Genomic DNA, 18,513 nt, shown 5'->3' with positions numbered 1-18,513 from the left:
TTTGAGGCCCATGAGCGTGATGCCACGAAAGTTCACTGCATCATGCTGGCCACCATAAACCTCGAACTCCAAAAGTCCTATGAGGACATGTATCCATATGAAATGCATCAGGATTTGCTGGACAGGTATCACCAGAGCGTGAGGCAAGAGCGCTATGAGATCATTACTAACATGATCACCGCTAGGATGGGGAGTGGAGAATCCCTAACCTCTCATTTGCAGAAAATGAAGACGTATGTTAATCGTCTTCTCAAACTTAATGTTAAGTTTGATGAGGATTTGGCTATCGATATAATCCTCCACTCCTTTCCCTCCTGCTACAATCAGTTTAGGATGACCTACCATATGAACAAAGAGGAGGTCTCCTTGAGCAAGCTCCAAGGACTCTTGAGGACCGCTGAGAGCAACCTCAAAGACAAATCTGTTGCACCGTCCCCTGCTGTGGCCGCTCCTGTGATGGCGATAGGTCAAGGAAAGGGCAAAAAGAGGAAGGCTCCATGTAAGAGTCACCATAAGGGGAAACCCCGTGATGGTTCGTCCTCAAGTGGGACCAAAGCTGGCCCTGCTAAACCCTCTTCCGATCCAAAAGAAGCAGAGTGCTTCTATTGCCACCAAAAGGGCCACTGGAAGCGAAGTTGCCCTCAATATCTGCAGGACATAAGAGATGGGAAGATGTGACATCCCCAAAATCACGGCCAGAAAAGACTGATTTTGTTTATGCTTTATAAAAATCAGAGTACTTCATTTTATAAAAAGGTTGCGGAATTTGTTCCCAGAAAAACATGGTAAATACGTTATTAAAACATTTTCGAAGAAACGTATTTATTTCATTTTAAAATGTTTGGGATGTCATCGTTAATACCGAAACATAAGCATAAACAGAACTTACAATGATTTACACTAGTGATCTACATCTCTTTTAAATCTCTCAGTGTAATGTCACTTCACTTCGTCACCTGTGATATACATAAACTGAGTGGGTCAGGTTGGGAAACCTGGTGAGTACATAGGGTTTTCAACCCACAATAATATAATTATTATGTTCAATCAAACAATCAACCCAATTACCCATCCCCATTATCTTCTTTACTCTTTAAGGATTTAACCTAAGAGTCATCTATCCTGCATTCGTTTATTCTAAAGTCCCTTACTTCCAGGGTTATAGGACTGGCACTAAATCCATAGCCGCCAATTTTCATTCATAAAGCACTAATTCCATAGCTGCTATAGTCTATTCATTGGGTACTAAATCCATAGCTACCAGTCTTTATCTAATAGGTACTAAGTCCATAGCTACCAATGTTCAACAGGTACTAAGTCCATAGCTACCAATTCCTACAGGTACTAAATCCTTAGCTACCAGCATCTAACTATTAGGTACTAAGTCCATAGATACCAATTCCCAACAGGTATTAAATCCATAACTACCAACGTCTAAAAGGTACTAAGTCTATAGCTATCGGTGTTTGTCCCATAGGCACTAAGTCTATAGCTGCCAATGCATACTCACGTCATCTTCTATCTCTCATCATTCATCTACCCATCTCATACCCAACATTTTTGTATATATAAGATACGTATACAATTTAAGTCCTTTAAAACATGTATAAAACGTTCAACCAGCATAGACAGCAAGTATTCAGATAATATGCACACATAGCACGTAGTTTATATAAAATACTTCATATCTATGTGTAAGATGAAAGGGACTATGCACTCACCTGGTAAGGTGGTGACTCGACACTCGGACAGCTCTTCGTTACTTTTTAAAACAATTTTTCCTTGACCAAAACCTACTATTAATACCACTAGAGTTTAGTTTTAACGTTAATCGCGACTAATTAATAGTCTAGCTATTTACTATTATATAAGCGTTAAATAACACTCAATACAACTCATAATAATAGCCCAAATAATTATTTTAAGGTCCTAATAATGTTACTATAATTAAATAAAATCTATATTAAATATAGTATAGGCGTAAATCACTTACAGCGGGTTTTTATTAAAAACCGGGCTTCGCTAGAGCAGCGTTTCCGAGCCGAAAGCTTTTCTTCTCGGAGTCGTCGGGCGCTCCGAGGCTTTCTTCTCGTGATAGGGAGGTTCCCTAGACTTGGGAGGGGTTTAGGGAGGTTAGAGAGAAGTTAGAGAGAGAAAGAAAGGCTTATGGTGTGAAGAAAATATGAGGAGTTCACCCTTGTATTTATAGGAAGTGTATAGTAAAGTAGTCTCCAAGCTTCGTCCGTAACTTTTGCATACGAGCTTCGTTTTTGTCTGTCTTTTTACTATTGAGTTCCTATTAATGAGATCTTCAACTTTCATTTAGACCTCGTTAGCTAATTCTCATTCTATCTCGGATTTACAAAACTGTATCGAATTCGCCATGCTCGAAAAGTAGAGACTAAGCTTCGTCCATAACTTTCGCATACGAGTTCCGTTTTTGTCTGTCTTTTTACCGTTGAGTTCCTATTAATGAGATCTTCAACTCTCATTTAGACCTCGTTGGCTAATTCTCATTCTATCTCAGATTTACAAAACTGTATCGAATTCGCCGCGCTCGAAAAGTAGGGACTAAGCTTCGTCCATATCTTTCGCATACGAGCTCTATTATCGACGTTCTTTATATCCACGCGTTGGTATTTACGAGTACTACAACTTTTATTTAGATCCCGTCGGCTAAAAATCGACCGATCTAAAATTCAGATTTCGGGTTGTGCACTGCTATGCTAAATCTTAGAAAAATCATAACTTCCTCATACGAAGTCAGATTTGGGTGTTCTTTTTATCGATGTTCTTAGTTTAACATATTCTATGACTTTCGTTTAGATCGCTAAGGCTAAATCTCGCTCTATCGTAAACTCACTATTTACGCTTCCCGGTATCGTGTCGGTTCCGTCGCGAAACTTCAACGGGTCATAACTTCTTCGTTATAACTCGGATTTCGGCGTTCTTTATATGTACGAAAACCTTGTAACATACTCTACAACTTGGTTAAGATTATTTATTCTAAATAATCTTTTGTCGAAAAGTCGTTTTCGACCCCTATTGCCTCTAATTTGACTAGCCCGGATTTGCGGACGTTACAATTGAAAGTGGGTTAGATCTGATCCCACATCGGCTGGGAAGGAGAACTAAGCATTCCTTATAAGGGGTGTGGATACCTTCCCTATCACAACGCGTTTTAAATCCGTGAGGGCAGCAGATCCCATAAGAACTCTGCAGTTAAGCGTGCTCGGGCGGGAGTAGTACCAGGATGGGTGACCCCCTGGGAAGTCCTCGTGCCGAGTGGCCCAAAGCGGACAATATTGTGATACGTGCCAGAGGGGGATGTTACAAATGGTATCAGAGCCAGGGCACAGGTCGATGTGTTCGACGGGGACGTCGAACCCTATAATGGGGGGGGGGGGGGGGGTGAAAGTGGATTAGATCTGATCCCACATCGGCTGGGAAAGAGAACTAAGCATTCCTTATAAGGGGTGTTGATACCTTCCCTATCACAACACGTTTTAAATCCGTGAGGGCAGCAGATCCCATAAGAACTCTGCAGTTAAGCGTGCTCGGGCGGGAGTAGTACCAGGATGGGTGACCCCCTGGGAAGTCCTCGTGCCGAGTGGCCCAAAGCGGACAATATTGTGATATGTGCCAGAGTTTATTTGAATGGTGTCTTTTATTTCAATGCATTACCTTGTAATGGGATTTATGAATCTGTGATTGTTGATAATTTAGGAAATAATGTTATGAATATTGATTCGTCTACTAGTCTAGACAAAGCATGCTTGTGGCATTGTCGCCTTGGCCATGTCAACAAGAAACGCATAGCCAAACTCCAAAAGGATGGAGTATTGGAGTCATTCGACCTTAGGGACGATGACACATGTGGGTCTTGTTTACTTGGAAAGATGACCAAGTCGCCCTTTACTGGCACTTGTGAAAGGGGTGAGGGTTTATTGGATCTCATACACACCGATGTATGCGAACCCTTTAGATCCACCATAAGAGATGCTTGTCGCTTCTACGTGACTTTTACAGATGATTATAGTAGATATGGATATATCTACTTAATCAAGCAAAAGTCGGAAACTTTTGAAAAGTTCAAAGAGTTTAAGAATGAAGTGGAGAATCAGCTGGGCAGGAAAATCAAGATGCTTCGGTCAGACCGAGGAGGAGAGTACCTAAGTCTTGAGTTTCACGACTATCTAAAAGAATGCGGAATCGTTTCGCAATTGACACCTCCGAGGACGCCACAATTGAATGGTGTGGCTTAGAGACGTAATCGGACCTTGTTGGACATGGTTCGTTCTATGATGAGTCGGACTTCGTTACCAATAGCTTTCTGGGGGGTATGCCTTAGAGACTGCCGCCCACATACTTAACTTAGTTCCCACCAAGAAGGTTTCCAAGACTCCTCACGAGATGTGGACATGGAAGGCTCCCTCGTTGGCACATATCAAGGTTTGGGGTTGCGAGGCTTTCGTAAGATGAGAGACTCACGACAAGCTAGAACCTCGTAGTGATAAGTGTTATTTCATCGGCTATCCGCAGAAGTCTTTTGGCTACCTTTTCTATAGACCGAGTGACAATGTTGTCTTCGTTGCTAGAAGAGGAGTTTTCCGAGAAAGGGAATTGATAAGCCAAGAAGACAGTGGGAGGCAAATTGAACTTGAAGAGATTCAAGATCAAAATGATGAAGGAACCTCTGACACTGGCATTCAACTTGAGGAGGAAACTCCTGTTGAACCTGTTGACGATTCCTTACCTCTTCGACTTTCCACTAGGGCTAGTGTTCCACCCCAGTTTTATGGCTTTCATATTACTACTGAAGGGGATACATTTATTAGTGATAGTACACTAGTAAATTTGGATGAACCTAGCAGCTATAAGGAAGCCATGGCAGGCCCAGAGTCTGCAAAATGGAAAGAGGCGATGGACAGCGAAATTCAGTCCATGTACGACAACCAAGTTTGGAATTTGGTTGATAATGTACCGGGTCGTAAGACAGTCGGGTGCAAGTGGATCTTCAAGAAGAAGACGGACATGGATGGGAAAGTGCATACTTATAAAGCGCGATTGGTCGCGAAGGGCTTTACTCAAACTCCCGGAGTTGACTATGATGAGACCTTCTCACCAGTTACGAAGATAAAGTCTATTAGGGTGATGCTTGCCATAGCTGCATTTCATGATTATGAAATATGGCAAATGGACGTGAAAACCGCTTTCCTTAATGGAAAGTTGGCTGAGGATGTCTACATGAATCAGCCAAAGGGTTTTGTCGATGCGAAGCATCCAAATAGAGTATGCAAGATTGAGAAATCCATTTATGGATTGAAACAAGCGTCTCGCAGATGGAATCTTTGTTTTGACGAGAAGGTTAAAGAGTTTGGCTTTCTACGAAGCGAAGATGAATCTTGTGTGTATGTCAAAGCCAGTGGGAGTATAGTGAGCTTCCTCGTATTGTATGTCGACGACATACTACTCATTGGAAACGATGTCCCAACCTTTTAGGAGGTCAAGTCCTGGCTTGGGAAATGTTTCGCTATGACGGACCTCGGAGAGGCTGCTTATATTCTGGGAATAAGAATAGTAAGAAACAGGGAAAAGAGACTGATAGGACTCAGTCAGGATACATACTTGGAAAAGGTACTAAAGCGTTTTAGTATGGAAAATTCCAAGAAAGGGGAGTTGCCAATCCAAAGCAATACCAAGCTGAGTAAGACTCAGAGCCCGAGTACAGAGATAGAGATAGCTGATATGAGTTGAGTACCTTATGCTTCCGCAGTAGGCTCTATCATGTACGCTATGACTTGTACTCACCCTGATGTGGCATTCGCTTTGAGCATGGTCAGCAGATATCAAGGGAATCCTAGTAGAGCTCATTGGATTGCAGTTAAGAATATTCTTAAGTACCTTCGGAGGACCAAGGAATGGTTTCTAGTCCTCGGTGGGAGTGATGACTGACTTAAGGGTACGAGGGTACAGTGACGCTAGTTTTCAGATGGATCGGGATAACTTCCGATCGCAGTCGGGCTGGGTCTTTACCCTAAATGGAGGAGCAGTGACTTGGAAAAGTTCCAAGCAAGAGGCTGTAGCTGATTCAACGTGCGAATCAGAGTATATTGCGGCGAGCGAAGCGTCAAAGGAGGCTATATGGTTGAAGAACTTCATTGGAGACCTTGGAGTTGTGCCATCCATAAAAGAGTCGATGGAAATTTTCTGTGATAATGAAGGAGCGGTTGCCTTGACCAAGGAACCGAGAGATCATGGCAGATCTCGACATATTGACAGAAAATACCATTTCATCAGACATCGGGTAGAAGAGGGACTCCACGTTGTGAAGAGGGTATCATTAGAAGAAAACCCAGCAGATCCCCTTACAAAGGGACTGAGTAGGGTCAAACACTTGCAGCACGCTAGGAGCATTGGGCTGAAGGATGATATAAGTTTGGATTAGATAGGAAATGTGTAATAGATAGTTTGTACTTGACATTCGATGAATAAATAAAGTGTGTTATTTATGAGTAAAGCTACTATCTTGTGTTGGTTATTTATCTATTGTTTCCATTTTGCATGTTTTGACTTCCTGAATGATATGATTATTTAAAAGGTCCGCAGTCAATCATATTTTGGAAGTAGATATGAATGAAGACTGTCATGAATTGTTTGTAGATTGTCTAAAAGGTTTTAGACATAGCAAAGGTTTGCTGCAAAGTTCATGAGTGCTTATGAATATGAGTTGAGCATTGGATTAAACCCGAGTTTGTTGTATCACTTAGTGGTGTTTTATCTTAAGTGATCGCAAAGCGATAACATCATGTAGTCTTAAAACTTAGAGATATGGTTGTTGTTTGCTGGTTGGTTGTGCATTGATAATGTGTAAACGCGTCAGTAACTTGATGTCATAAAACTCATTATTGTGTGTGATCTATTAGTAAATAATAGATGTATATGAGTCGAAGTTGATCTGTTCCTTTTATTCTATGAGAATAAAAGTGATATATTGGCCACTTGATGATTTGGTTTGACTTATGTGTCGGGCCCGGTCAGAATGAAGTTGATGTGTTCAACTAAATTCTATGTCAAACAAATCGGAAGTCAAGGAACTACTGCTGGACAATAAGCATTGTCAGCATGATATCCAGAACAGATGATTATACGATCCCTTATCTAAAAGACAAGTTGATCAGAGTTGACAACGAAGTATAAGAGCTACGATTGCTAATCGGATTCTGAAGTCATATGTGAGATATAGTTACTAGACTTATCCAAGTGGGAGACTGTTGGAATAGTGTCTAAGCCCGTAACTATATTTGATATGTACTTGACCCGGTTGTGCATGGTCCTTTTGGGTTGCCTTCTCCAAAGCAACTTGACAAGGTAATTTAAGGAGAAAGAGAGAGTATTATGATTTATTAATATATTATAAGAATAATATATTAAAGGAGAAATCATATTTATTTAATTAGTATTGGTCATAAATTAATTAGGAATTAATTTGGTGATCAAAAGAGATTAATTGAATAAAGGGGTATAAACTGTCAAATGTATGATAGTTGAGTTTTGGGTTAAGGAAACCTAATGGGCTTAAGGGGGAACGAAATTATGATGGGTAACCATCATATTTTCGTCCAAGGCCTTATTCCAGAAGGTTCCATGGGCTGCTTGGTGGCTAAGCTGTCCATTAGGGTTTAGACTGAAACCCTAGTAACCTGTAAGTATAAATATGACCCCTAGGGCATTGAATTCGGCTACCACTTGATTCTAAGAGATCCCTAGGCCGATTTCTAGCCTCTCTCTTCCTCTCTCATATTGCCTTCTTGCTTGTGGGGTTTGTGAACCATTAGAGGAGTTGCATTTGTGACTCTAAGCTCAAGAGAAGAAGAAAGAGAAGATCTAAGCCAACAATTGAAGAGGTAAACATCTAGATCTGATTCTATATGTTATTTTTGTTGTTTATATGCTAGATTAGGGTTTGTAAGTCTTGGAATCAAAGCATGTTCAATAGTGAAACCTAGATCCAAGCATTAGGGTTTGTATGAGCACATAGGAATGTTTCTTATGCATAAAACCCATCACGTATAATTGCTCGATGTCGTGTGTGTCATGTGGCCAAAACCCATCACACTAATGCGGGCCTTTATACACCATTGCATGTTCCCGTTGCCCCGTGGGAGGATGTTAGTTTGGATTTTGTCCTAGGTTTACCTCGAACTCAAAGACAAAAAGATTATGTGATGGTTGTTGTTGACAGATTTTCAAAAGTGACTCATTTTATACCATGTACTAAGACTTATGATGCGAGCCAAATTGCAAGATTGTATTTTTCTGAAATTGTCAAGCTTCATGGAGTTCCAAAGACCATCACCTCGGATCGGGATGTTAAATCCGTGAGTCATTTTTGGCGGACTTTTTGGATAAATATGGGTTCTAAGTTGTAATTCAGTAGCTCTCACCATCCGCAAACGGATGGCCAAACCGAAGTTACAAACCGGAGTTTGGGGAATCTTTTACGGAGTCTTATTGGTGATAACCCCAAGCAATGGAATTAACCCTTGCTCAGGCTGAGTTTGCCTATAACCGTTCCACGAACCGCACTACTAGGTTGAGTTTTGACACTCATTCCCCCAGTTCACCAAGTTAGTGTTGAGGCGGAAAATCAATCACAGCAGATCAAAACTCTCCATCAGAAGGTTCGTGATGAAATCATTAAACATAATACGGTGTATCAAAATCAAGCAAACAAGCATAGGAAACAAGTTGTCTACAAGGAGGGTGATTTGGTTTGGATTCATTTGAGAAAAGAACATTTTCCAGTTGGTCGTTTTGGGAAGTTGAAGCCCCGTGCTGATGGTCCTTTCCGGGTGCTCAAGAAGATTAATGATAATGCCTATAAAATTGAACTGTGGGGTCATTACAACGTGTCGGCTACTTTCAATGTTGCTGATTTATCGCCATTTCGGGAGGGAACAGATGAAGGAGCACACTCAAAGGCGGTTCATTTTCTAGGCAAGGAGGATGATGCAAGGGCATCTGATCGCAGTCTCTTATTGGCAGATTTTTTTATGTTTTCGTCAATTATTTAGTTGATTTGTTTCTTATTTGAATTATGTTAAAATAATAAGAGATTTAGTGGAAGATAATATATGTTTACAGAATATATTTTTAATCTAAATCTTAGGAGTTTTTTAGGAAAGTGGAGCTGTCTTTTTTTTTTCCAGGATTATAAGTTTTTTTCCTTGTTGCCGATCAGGGCAGTTTTTTTGGAATTGATAATAAAACATCGAGACTTTCATTGTTCTCGTTTTCTTCTACCTTGTGATTTTTTGGCCATTTGATTTTGCTAGCTTTTGGCATCACAAATTAAATAAATTTTAAATCAAAAATATAAAGATAAATATGGTTTTGTATAATTTGAATAATTGATTTAAGGAATAAAAATATATTTATGAATAATCTATATTAATTTTATGAATGTAAAGGAAAAATCGATAGTGGGATTAATGGAAGTGAAATAAGAGTAGATGTGAATGAAGTGAAAAGAATTTATGTGGTTTTTTGAAGATATCTCTTTAGATTAGATTCTTTTTGCACAAAGAGTGTTTGTTTTATGAAAATAAAGAAAAAATCGATAGTGGGATTGATGGGAGTGAAATAATAGTTGATGTGAATGAAGTGATTTGGTGGTTTTTTTTTTTAAAGAATTTATGTGGTTTAATTTAGGGGTGTCGTTATTCACACCTAAATTAGGTCAAAACCAGTTTTTAAAGTCAATACCACATTCAAAACCACTTTTACTTTTTCTACGCGTCATCATTAGAACCAAATTTAGAGTAGTTGGTATGGGTCCAAACGAGGTTCGACGTGGGTGATCTGGCATCTCTCGACGCCATCGTAACGGGGGGAACACTGCCCCCTGCTTGTTGCATCTCGTCAAGGTGATTCTCGTTGGCGTGGCGACGGGAAGAAACGGAAGAAAATGACCGTTTGAGTTTGCAACGGTTTGAAAAAAAAGGTTAATTATTAAAAAAAAAACATTTTATCCTATAAATACTCTCATTTTATTAAAATTTTCACACACTTTCTCTTCTCCTCTCTACATACTTTCAATTATCTTCAAAAAAATATATGGATCCTTTCGACTCGTCCGGTGATTCAGATGACGATATTTTCTTTAGGATGATGTATCATTATTACACTACCGACCTGCTACAACCAGACTCAGCCCCGCTACTAACAAGACGTGCGATGTTAAACAGAAATCACGAGGAAGGACACGAACATCTATATCGCGATTACTTTGCGGATAACTGTGTATACGGGGAGAAAGACTTCAAAAGAAGATTTCGTTTGAGTAGGGATGTGTTCTTACGAATCGCTAACGCCTTGGAAATCCGGTATCATTTGTTTACTATATTTTTATACCAAATAAATAAAAATGTACTACATGTTTCTTTAATTTTACAACATATGCAATATATTTTTAAATTGTAGTTAATTTATGTTTAGGTACGAATTTTTTCAATTAAGATATGATGCTAGAGGTAGACGGGGGTTTACAACGTTGCAGAAATGTGTTGCGGCCATTCATTTGATGGCTATGGGGGAGTCACCCGACACCATGGACGACTATATGAGAATGTCCGAAAGAACCGCAAGAGAGAGTTTGTATACATTGTCAAGGGGTGTTGTTTAAACTTTTGGAGACGTGTATTTGCGGAAACCTTCGTTGCATGATTTGCAAGAATTGTATGCGGCGCATGAAGAACGTCATGGGTTTCCCGGAATGATCGGAAGCATTGATTGCACACAATGAAAATGGAAAAATTGTCTGGTAGCTTGGAAAGGGCAATACGCAAGTGCTCATCACGGATCACCTTCATTGGTGTTAGAGGCTGTCGCTTCTCAAGATTTATGGATTTGGCATGTATTTTTTGGGGTTGCGGGTTCCAACAACGATGCCAACGTTCTTGATCAGTCGCCAATATTCGACGATCTTTTGAATGGAAAAGCCCCGGATGCTCCTTTCACGGTGAATGGAAACGAATACAAATATGAGTATTACCTTACAGATGGAATATATTCTCAGTATTCCACATTCGTGAAAGCATTCCGCCACTCGGTTGAAGAACGAGACAATTTTTTTAAGAGAAGACAAGAAGGAGCACGTAAGGATGTGGAACATGCTTTTGGAGTGCTGAAGGCGAAGTGGCATATAGTCGAACATGAAGCACAACCATTGGATTTAGAAACTTTACGATATATCATGTATGCATGTATTATAATGCATAACATGGTAATAGAAGATAAAGGGAGAAATATTGCACACTATATCCCAACAGAGCCCAGACACGTTCAGTTTCAACCGGGAACAACAGATTATTTGCATCGCGTTGTTAACATTCAGGACGCAAATAAACACAGACAACTTCGAGAGGATTTGGCGGATTATATCTTCTATGGTAACAATAACGATAACGAATAGCGTTGTCTTTTTTTTTGAATTTGGATGTTATTTCTTTTTTTATTTTTGGATATTATGTATAATTTAGTTTTTATGTTAATTTTAATCTTTAAAAATTTTAAATTTTTTTTTATAATTTTTAAACATTATGTTTTATTTATTATTTATATTTAAAAAATATTTGTATCAATTTAAAAAAAATCGAAATAAATAAAAAATAAATTATAAAATGGAAAAAAAAGTAACAAAAAAAAAACGAAATAGTAAAAAAAAAAAGAAAAAGAAAAATATTTATTTTCAAAAAGTTGATGTTGCATCTTGTTGCCCATTTATCCACTTGGTGTCATAACACCATTAGCTTAGGTGACATGTGAGGTGACACAACTTGGTGTTGCACCTTGTTGCCCACTCCCAATGCTCTTATAGTCTTTTTGTTTTTACAATTATAGTCCCTCGTGTTTTATATTATTTTCAATTTCAACCTTTTATATTTTTAAATTTAATTATCGTCGTTAACAAGTTTTATGTATTTACGATTCTCTATTTTTCATATTATTTATATTCTAATAAAGCATCGTTATATATATATATATATATATATATATATATATATATATATATATATATATATATATATATTCTAATAAATTTACATATTATTTTTATGTATTTTCATTTAAATTTTTTTAGGTCATGTTTTTTATAGAAAAAAAACCGAATATACCGTTGTTCACGATTTTTCGTCCTCTTTCTATAGAGATTTATATTGATATATAAAAAATGAAATTTTTTTTTTTCGAAAAAAACTCACTTCATTTTGTTAGTTTTTTTTTCAATATTTAATTTTATTTTTATAAAAAAACACTAATTATACCAAAAATATTAATTTTTTGTACTCTATTAATAAACATCAACACCGACTAAAAAGAAAAAAAAAATACCCTTGATCAGTGTAGATTGACACTGTGAAGCTAAATTGTAAATACTTTAATTTTTAACATTCACAATGTGAAAAAACTCGATCAGTTCAGATTCACATTGTGAATCTGACTTGTTATTATGCACACTGTGAATCTGAGAAAGTTCGGAAAAAAAAACCTCGATCATTGTAGCTTCACACTGTGAATCTACATTGTAAATATTTCAATTTTTAATATTCACAATGTGAAAAAGTTCGATCAGTTCATATTCACATTGTGAATCTGACTTACTATTATGCACACTATGAAATTAAAGGTGTGCTTATAAATTTATGATTGTTGAATGTTGATGTCTGAGTTAATTACGTATGTGGAGTAAATTCTAGCTATTTTTGCTTTGTAAAGGTAACAAAAATTATTTATAGATGTTTAAACATATACTACATTGGTGGATTTGTTTTGTAAAGAAGGGATGTGGTAGGTAGTAACTAGTAATGTTTGGTGATGGTGGTGGGTGGTGGTAGGTGTGGTGATTATAATGGGAGGCAAGTAGCGGTGGCAAGTGCGATGATGGGTGGTGGAGACGGGTGATGGTGATTTTAGGTGGTGGTGGTGTATGGTGGGGTGGGTGGTAGTGATGAGTGGTGGAGAAGGGTGGTGGTGATCAGTGGTTGTGACGAGTGGTGCTGATGATTGGTGGGTTGTAGTTGGTGGGTGGTGGTAGTGGCTGGTTTTGGTCATAATGGTGGGTAGTGGGTGAGTGGTAGTGATGGGCAGTTGTTGTGGTGGGTGGTGGTTTTAGTGAGTGGTGGGTGGGGGTGATGGTGGTCGGTGGTGGTTGGTGGTGATGGGTGGTGGTGGCGGGTAGCGGTAAGAGGTGGTGGGTGGTTGTTGGTAGTAGTGACAAGTGGTGGTCATAACGGTGAGTGGGTGGTAGAGGTGGATGGTAGTGGTGGTGATGGTGATGGGTGGGGTTGGTTGTGATGAATAGTGGTGGTGATGGTGGTGTGTGGGGTTTTTGGTGGCTGGTGGTGGTGATGGGTAGTGGTGATGGTGGATGGTGGTTATGGTTGGCGTTGGCGGGTGGTGGTGATGATGTTGGGTGGTGGTTGGGGGTGGTGGAGATGGGTGGCGGTGACGGGTGGTGGTAGTGGATGATATTGTTTGGGTGGTAAGTGATGTTGGTTAGTGAGTTTTTTAATTTTATTCACTTATTTTTATTTATATTAATATTATATGATGATTTTAATTTAAAAAAAATATGGTTCAATTTTGTTCTAAAATGTTCTCTCTCTCTCTCTCTCTCTCTCTCTCTCTCTCTCTCTATATATATATATATATATATATATATATATATATATATATATATATATATATATATAATTTAAAAAGTCGTAAACATATAATTTAAAAATATTTATATAAAACAAAAGTTTGGTGTAATTTGCAACATTTATATAAATGAAAGGACTGACAGATAATATATGCATGATAGCACGAAATCAAAATTAAATTGACTGAACGTCTTTCATTTTAATACGAATTAAAAAAATTAATGTCAAATAAGAATAGGCTATCATTAAATATCATAGGTGTGCCATTAGAATCCCCTAATTTTTAGATACCCCTTTAGATTAGATTCTCTTCTTTTTGCACAAAGAGTGTTTCCAATAGGCGAACATCGATATTTTTATAATTTTTTTCAATTAGTTATTTGAAAAAAAGTAATTATTATTTATACTTGTATAATTATAAAAAATATGATATTATATCTTTTTTTTGTAATTTAATCAAAACGCATAATATAAATCATCAGTGACGTTTGAGTTTATTGACATACTTTACGTCAACTGTTTTTTTTTTTTTTTTTTTTTTTTTTTTTTTTTGGAAAGGAATTTTCCTAACGAGGGTTTCTGGGCCAATTTTCGCGTACCGACTAATCCCTTGCTACAAACATGAAACTTTGCCTCATGTCATGGAGTCACTTCAGGCGAACCTCCATGGCCACAAAGGCTGAGTGTTGCCAGGATTTGAACATTGGTCAATAGGTTATCCACCATGTCTTCTAAATGTCTTACCAAGTCACCACAACCCAATGATCATTTAGCGTGAACAAGTTGATGAAATACCCCCTCTAATAAATGAAGATTTTTTTTTTAGCATTTGTCACTCTCATTCAATTTGCTATATGTTATTTTGAATTATTTTTTTTCCACATGTCATTTTATGAGTTTTTTAAATTTTATTAGATTTTACATAATATTTTAATATAAAAATTTCAATAAATATAATAATAAATAGATATCAATTTCATTAATGAACTTACCTTTTGATTTCAAAATTCATAAAATTAAAACTTATTAGTTTCTTTTATTTATTTAAATTTAAAAGATAAAAAACATTTCCATTATAATAGTTCATTATTTTTTTTTTATTTTCTTATAAATTCAAAGTTATTAAATATTTTGACATCTATATTTAGCTTCTTTTTTTCTAAATTACCCCATATAATACATGGGTCTCACAACTAGTATATAATAATATCCCTCCTTAAAATTATTTAACATTTATGTTTTACTTCTCTAAAGCTCAATATCTTTATCAATATTGTTATGAAAATAAACTACAAAATCAAAGGAATACAATCACGCCCTCTAAAGACACATTGCACTTTCTGTTGCAAAAGTAGTTTTACATTCAACATACAACATCCATTGAAAATTCTAAGAAGAAAAGCATCTTTGTTCAAAGTGACGCATGAAGTTTTTGTGGCATCTGGGACAGAATTCTGGCAAGTGATGACAAACTACACAAGGCTATGTTCAATACCTCATGAGAACAACCCGGTTTAACTATCTTCTTCACCTGTAAATAACAACCACCCTTAATTTCCTTTTATTTATTTATTTTTTGCAGATTGCAGACTTTTGGTCCACATCTTCTTTGTAGATGTCGAAAAAGACTACAAATGTTTTTCCTCTTAAAAATTAACCAGCACCCAAATCTCTTTAAGTTTTTTTGATTCTGTTTTCAATAATTGAACTATTTAACAAATGGTATAACAAGATAAAATGGATTTTCGAAAATTTAGGGAACTTCTTCGTGTGCCCCAAATAAACGCAATAGTTTCCTTTTAGGGATATACCAAATCAATGTAAACATTTCCATTTTTGGAAAAACTCAAATCCAAGATTACCTTTTGATCACTAGTAGTCCTTACAAAATATTTGGTCCACACGATTTATCTATTTTGACACTATCAAGTGATAATATTAGTCTTTGAATGATAATCATGTCATGAACTCTTTTTATCGAGGTAAAACCAATTTCAGTAAGATAATGTTATTAAATAGTAACCAAGTTTCACAGTTAACCCAGTGTAGGTTACTCAACTTTTTTAATAGGTTTAAGCACTCAAGTTTCAACTATAGTTGTGAAAAATTTCAACTTCTAATTCATATGCACTATCAACTTTAGTACATATGAATTGGGGCAATGACATTACCATATCAAGTCTCTCATGAAACTCCTTTATCTTCTCCATGTAGTCCATCTCTGCTACACTCAACAAATTAACCCCTTGATTTATATCATCTGTCAATAGTTTCTCCTTTTCTGCCTTCAGCATGCTGTTTTCAAACATAAATGCTAATGTTAAATGGCATCCATAAATATAAAATGAAGCAGAGTCAAACAAGTTTAATTCAACTTGACACCTTTCCATCAAAAGCAAAATATCATGAAGCAGAAGGCAGCTTAGCATACAAGTAGAGACTAATCAGCATAATTTTTGGTGACATATGAAAACAATCCGATTAAAATGATAAGCTATTAAGTAAAGAGGCATTACAATTTACAAACCTGAGTGCTGGATGATCGTTGACAAGGGATGGATCTAAGACATCACTTTGTTTCTCATCTACCCACAAATGATGAGCATGCTGTGCATATGACATAAATCCAACATCAAAAGTTGATCTTTAATTGCTAAAAGTGCGACAAATTAACCGAAATTTATCAGAAAGTTGTAGAACTATATCAATTTCAAACCCCACAAATCGAAGCATATGAACTAAAAACCTAGACGATAATGAAAACTATCTTGGGAATATAAACAAACAGCTGGTGGGTCTTTAGTAACAATCAAGGAGCAGAACCATTATATAGATTGTAAAGCATATGCAATCGAAATTAGAAACTGAAAGAATGTTTACAGCTATGATACCGGAGTTTCCATCGCCTTGACTTCCTCCAGTGACGACGATGAAATTAGTTTCTGCATCGAATCTTTTTAATCGAACAAAACAACTAGTCTAACAGTTAGGGGATATCGAGTGCGACACAATTTGCATTAGCCGCTTTCTGAATCTCTTTTTAAGTCCTCGCACCGTCATCGGCATGTCGGAATTCGGATTAGGACCTGTATGAGGTGGGGTTTGTCAACAAAGTCTAGAGTAAGTTACATTAGTAGTCCCTATAGTTTGAAAAAATGCAAAAACTCACATACAAAATAGTGAAAAATAAATGCTATAAACGAAAAAAAAAAAAAAAAAAAAAGCAAAACCACGAAAAAGTGATGGAAAAAATGCACATATAAAAAAATGATATATATATATATATATATATATATATATATATATATATATATATATATATAAACATCATAAATGGTCTTTGTGGTTTCCCCAAATCTAAAGTTTAGTCCCCATGGTTTAAAAACATCATAGATAGTCCTTGTGTTTTCAAAACTTTTCACGATTGATCCTTATTGCTGACTCCATTAAGTTTTGAATGTTAAATAAATGGTGTTTTCGTCATTTCACTACCACATGGACCATTTATGATATTTATGATATTTTCTTTTATTTTTTTAAATTAAATATTATTATTTAATATATATAATGTCCCACCTCTCTCTCTGTCAATCCACCTGCACGCCTCCATCTGCTCTAGATCGTCTTCTTTAATTCTTTTTCCAATTCGCTACCTTAAGAAGTAGAAAGAAAAAGGAAGATAGACGCATAGTAAATCGATTCTTTGATTAAGGAAGGTGTATTACCAATCATTTTTTTCTTTATCCACATCAACATCATGAAGTACCATCGATTTCATCTCTTTCATTACTTATGAAATCGAAATCCAACCCAAGCATTCAAGGAAACGAAACCCAACTTCAAGGAAGTGTTTTTTAAAATCGAATGTTACAGTTCTTTTGAAATCGAAACCTACAGGTTATGTGAATCAGAATTAAGGGGTGAGGGTGCTTCGTTTTTTTTCGTGAGGTTGCTGCAAGCTTGATGATTGGTTCAGAATGAATGGTTGATCGATTCAAGCATAAGGAGTATAGAGATGAGGGATTCTTGTTCCTCACTTGTTTTTTCAATTTAAGTTCATGGATAAATCGAGAATCGAGACCCACTAAAACGCACTTGGATCATATCATGTCATTCATCAAAGGTACTTCAAAATCCCCAAATTCTTCCATCCTTATATGTACCATGTACACGAATTCATAGAAAACTCAATCAGTTTTCATTAGCTCGTATAAAAATGCATCTCAGTTGTAGTAATTAGGGTTTTAATTTTGGTTTTGAGGGCATTGAATGAAGCATTCAAGAGAGTAGCGATCTATGGATTGTTGCCAAACATGATATTCTATCTGATGGAAGTTTATCACATAAAAGTTGTAATTTGAACAAGCATACTCTCCGTCTGGTTAGAACTTTCAAATGGTCTCTCTATTTTTGGAGCTTTCATCACTGATTCTTAATTGGGTTCGTTTTAGGTTTCTCTCCACCCTTGTCGTAATTCTTCCGCCTCCTATATTGATTCTGATTTTGGGGAAACATAGTAATGATCTGATTAAGTTGTGAATATGTAACTGGCGAAATTATTGTCTGCTTTGATGGTATTCTTTTCCATTTAGACAATGGAATGAGTGGAGGAAGAAGGAACGATGATGGGCTGATGGAGGGAGAGAGAGAGGGGGGGGGGGGGGGGGGGGGGCTTGCATGTTAAATTTCTTTTTTTTTTTTTTTTGCAGAAAAATAATAAAAAACATCATAAATGGTCCTTATGGTAGCGAAATGACGAAAATGCTCTTTAGTTAACGGACAAAACTTAACGAAGTCAGCAATA

General features: G+C 36.7%; 2 protein-coding genes and 2 pseudogenes across 3 annotated transcripts; 3 read left to right on the top strand and 1 right to left on the bottom strand.

The window, feature by feature from the left end:
- The first annotated feature begins 3,172 nt into the window (after nt 1-3,172).
- Nucleotides 3,173-3,290, top strand: LOC145049177 (5S ribosomal RNA; annotated as a pseudogene).
- A 207-nt stretch (nt 3,291-3,497) lies between these two features.
- Nucleotides 3,498-3,615, top strand: LOC145049169 (5S ribosomal RNA; annotated as a pseudogene).
- A 6,624-nt stretch (nt 3,616-10,239) lies between these two features.
- On the top strand, nt 10,240-11,476 carry LOC145098467 (uncharacterized). Its single transcript, XM_079036100.1, has 3 exons — nt 10,240-10,388; nt 10,501-10,655; nt 10,830-11,476. Exons 1-3 carry the CDS (start codon nt 10,240-10,242, stop codon nt 11,474-11,476), a joined length of 951 nt encoding a protein of 316 aa, XP_078892226.1.
- Nucleotides 11,477-14,931: 3,455 nt separating this feature from the next.
- LOC145101775 (pyrophosphate--fructose 6-phosphate 1-phosphotransferase subunit alpha-like) lies at nt 14,932-16,794 on the bottom strand. 2 transcript variants are annotated; one of them, XR_013705811.1, is made up of 4 exons: nt 16,590-16,794; nt 16,237-16,316; nt 15,881-16,004; nt 14,932-15,240 (listed from the first exon to the last, which is right to left on the bottom strand). XR_013705811.1 is itself a non-coding variant. In XM_079039050.1 (4 exons), exons 1-4 carry the CDS (start codon nt 16,655-16,657, stop codon nt 15,121-15,123), a joined length of 381 nt encoding a protein of 126 aa, XP_078895176.1. In that variant the 5' UTR covers nt 16,658-16,794; the 3' UTR covers nt 14,932-15,120. The 2 variants fall into 2 exon arrangements, 1 of the variants encoding a protein (XP_078895176.1); XM_079039050.1 differs by having other exon boundaries at nt 16,601-16,794.
- Between the last annotated feature and the right edge of the window lie 1,719 nt (nt 16,795-18,513).

This window comes from Lactuca serriola, chromosome 4, assembly GCF_051521515.1.
Source record: "Lactuca serriola cultivar US96UC23 chromosome 4, Lser_US96UC23_V15, whole genome shotgun sequence".
NCBI lineage: Eukaryota > Viridiplantae > Streptophyta > Magnoliopsida > Asterales > Asteraceae > Lactuca > Lactuca serriola.
This window is presented reverse-complemented; position numbering and strand designations above follow the sequence as displayed.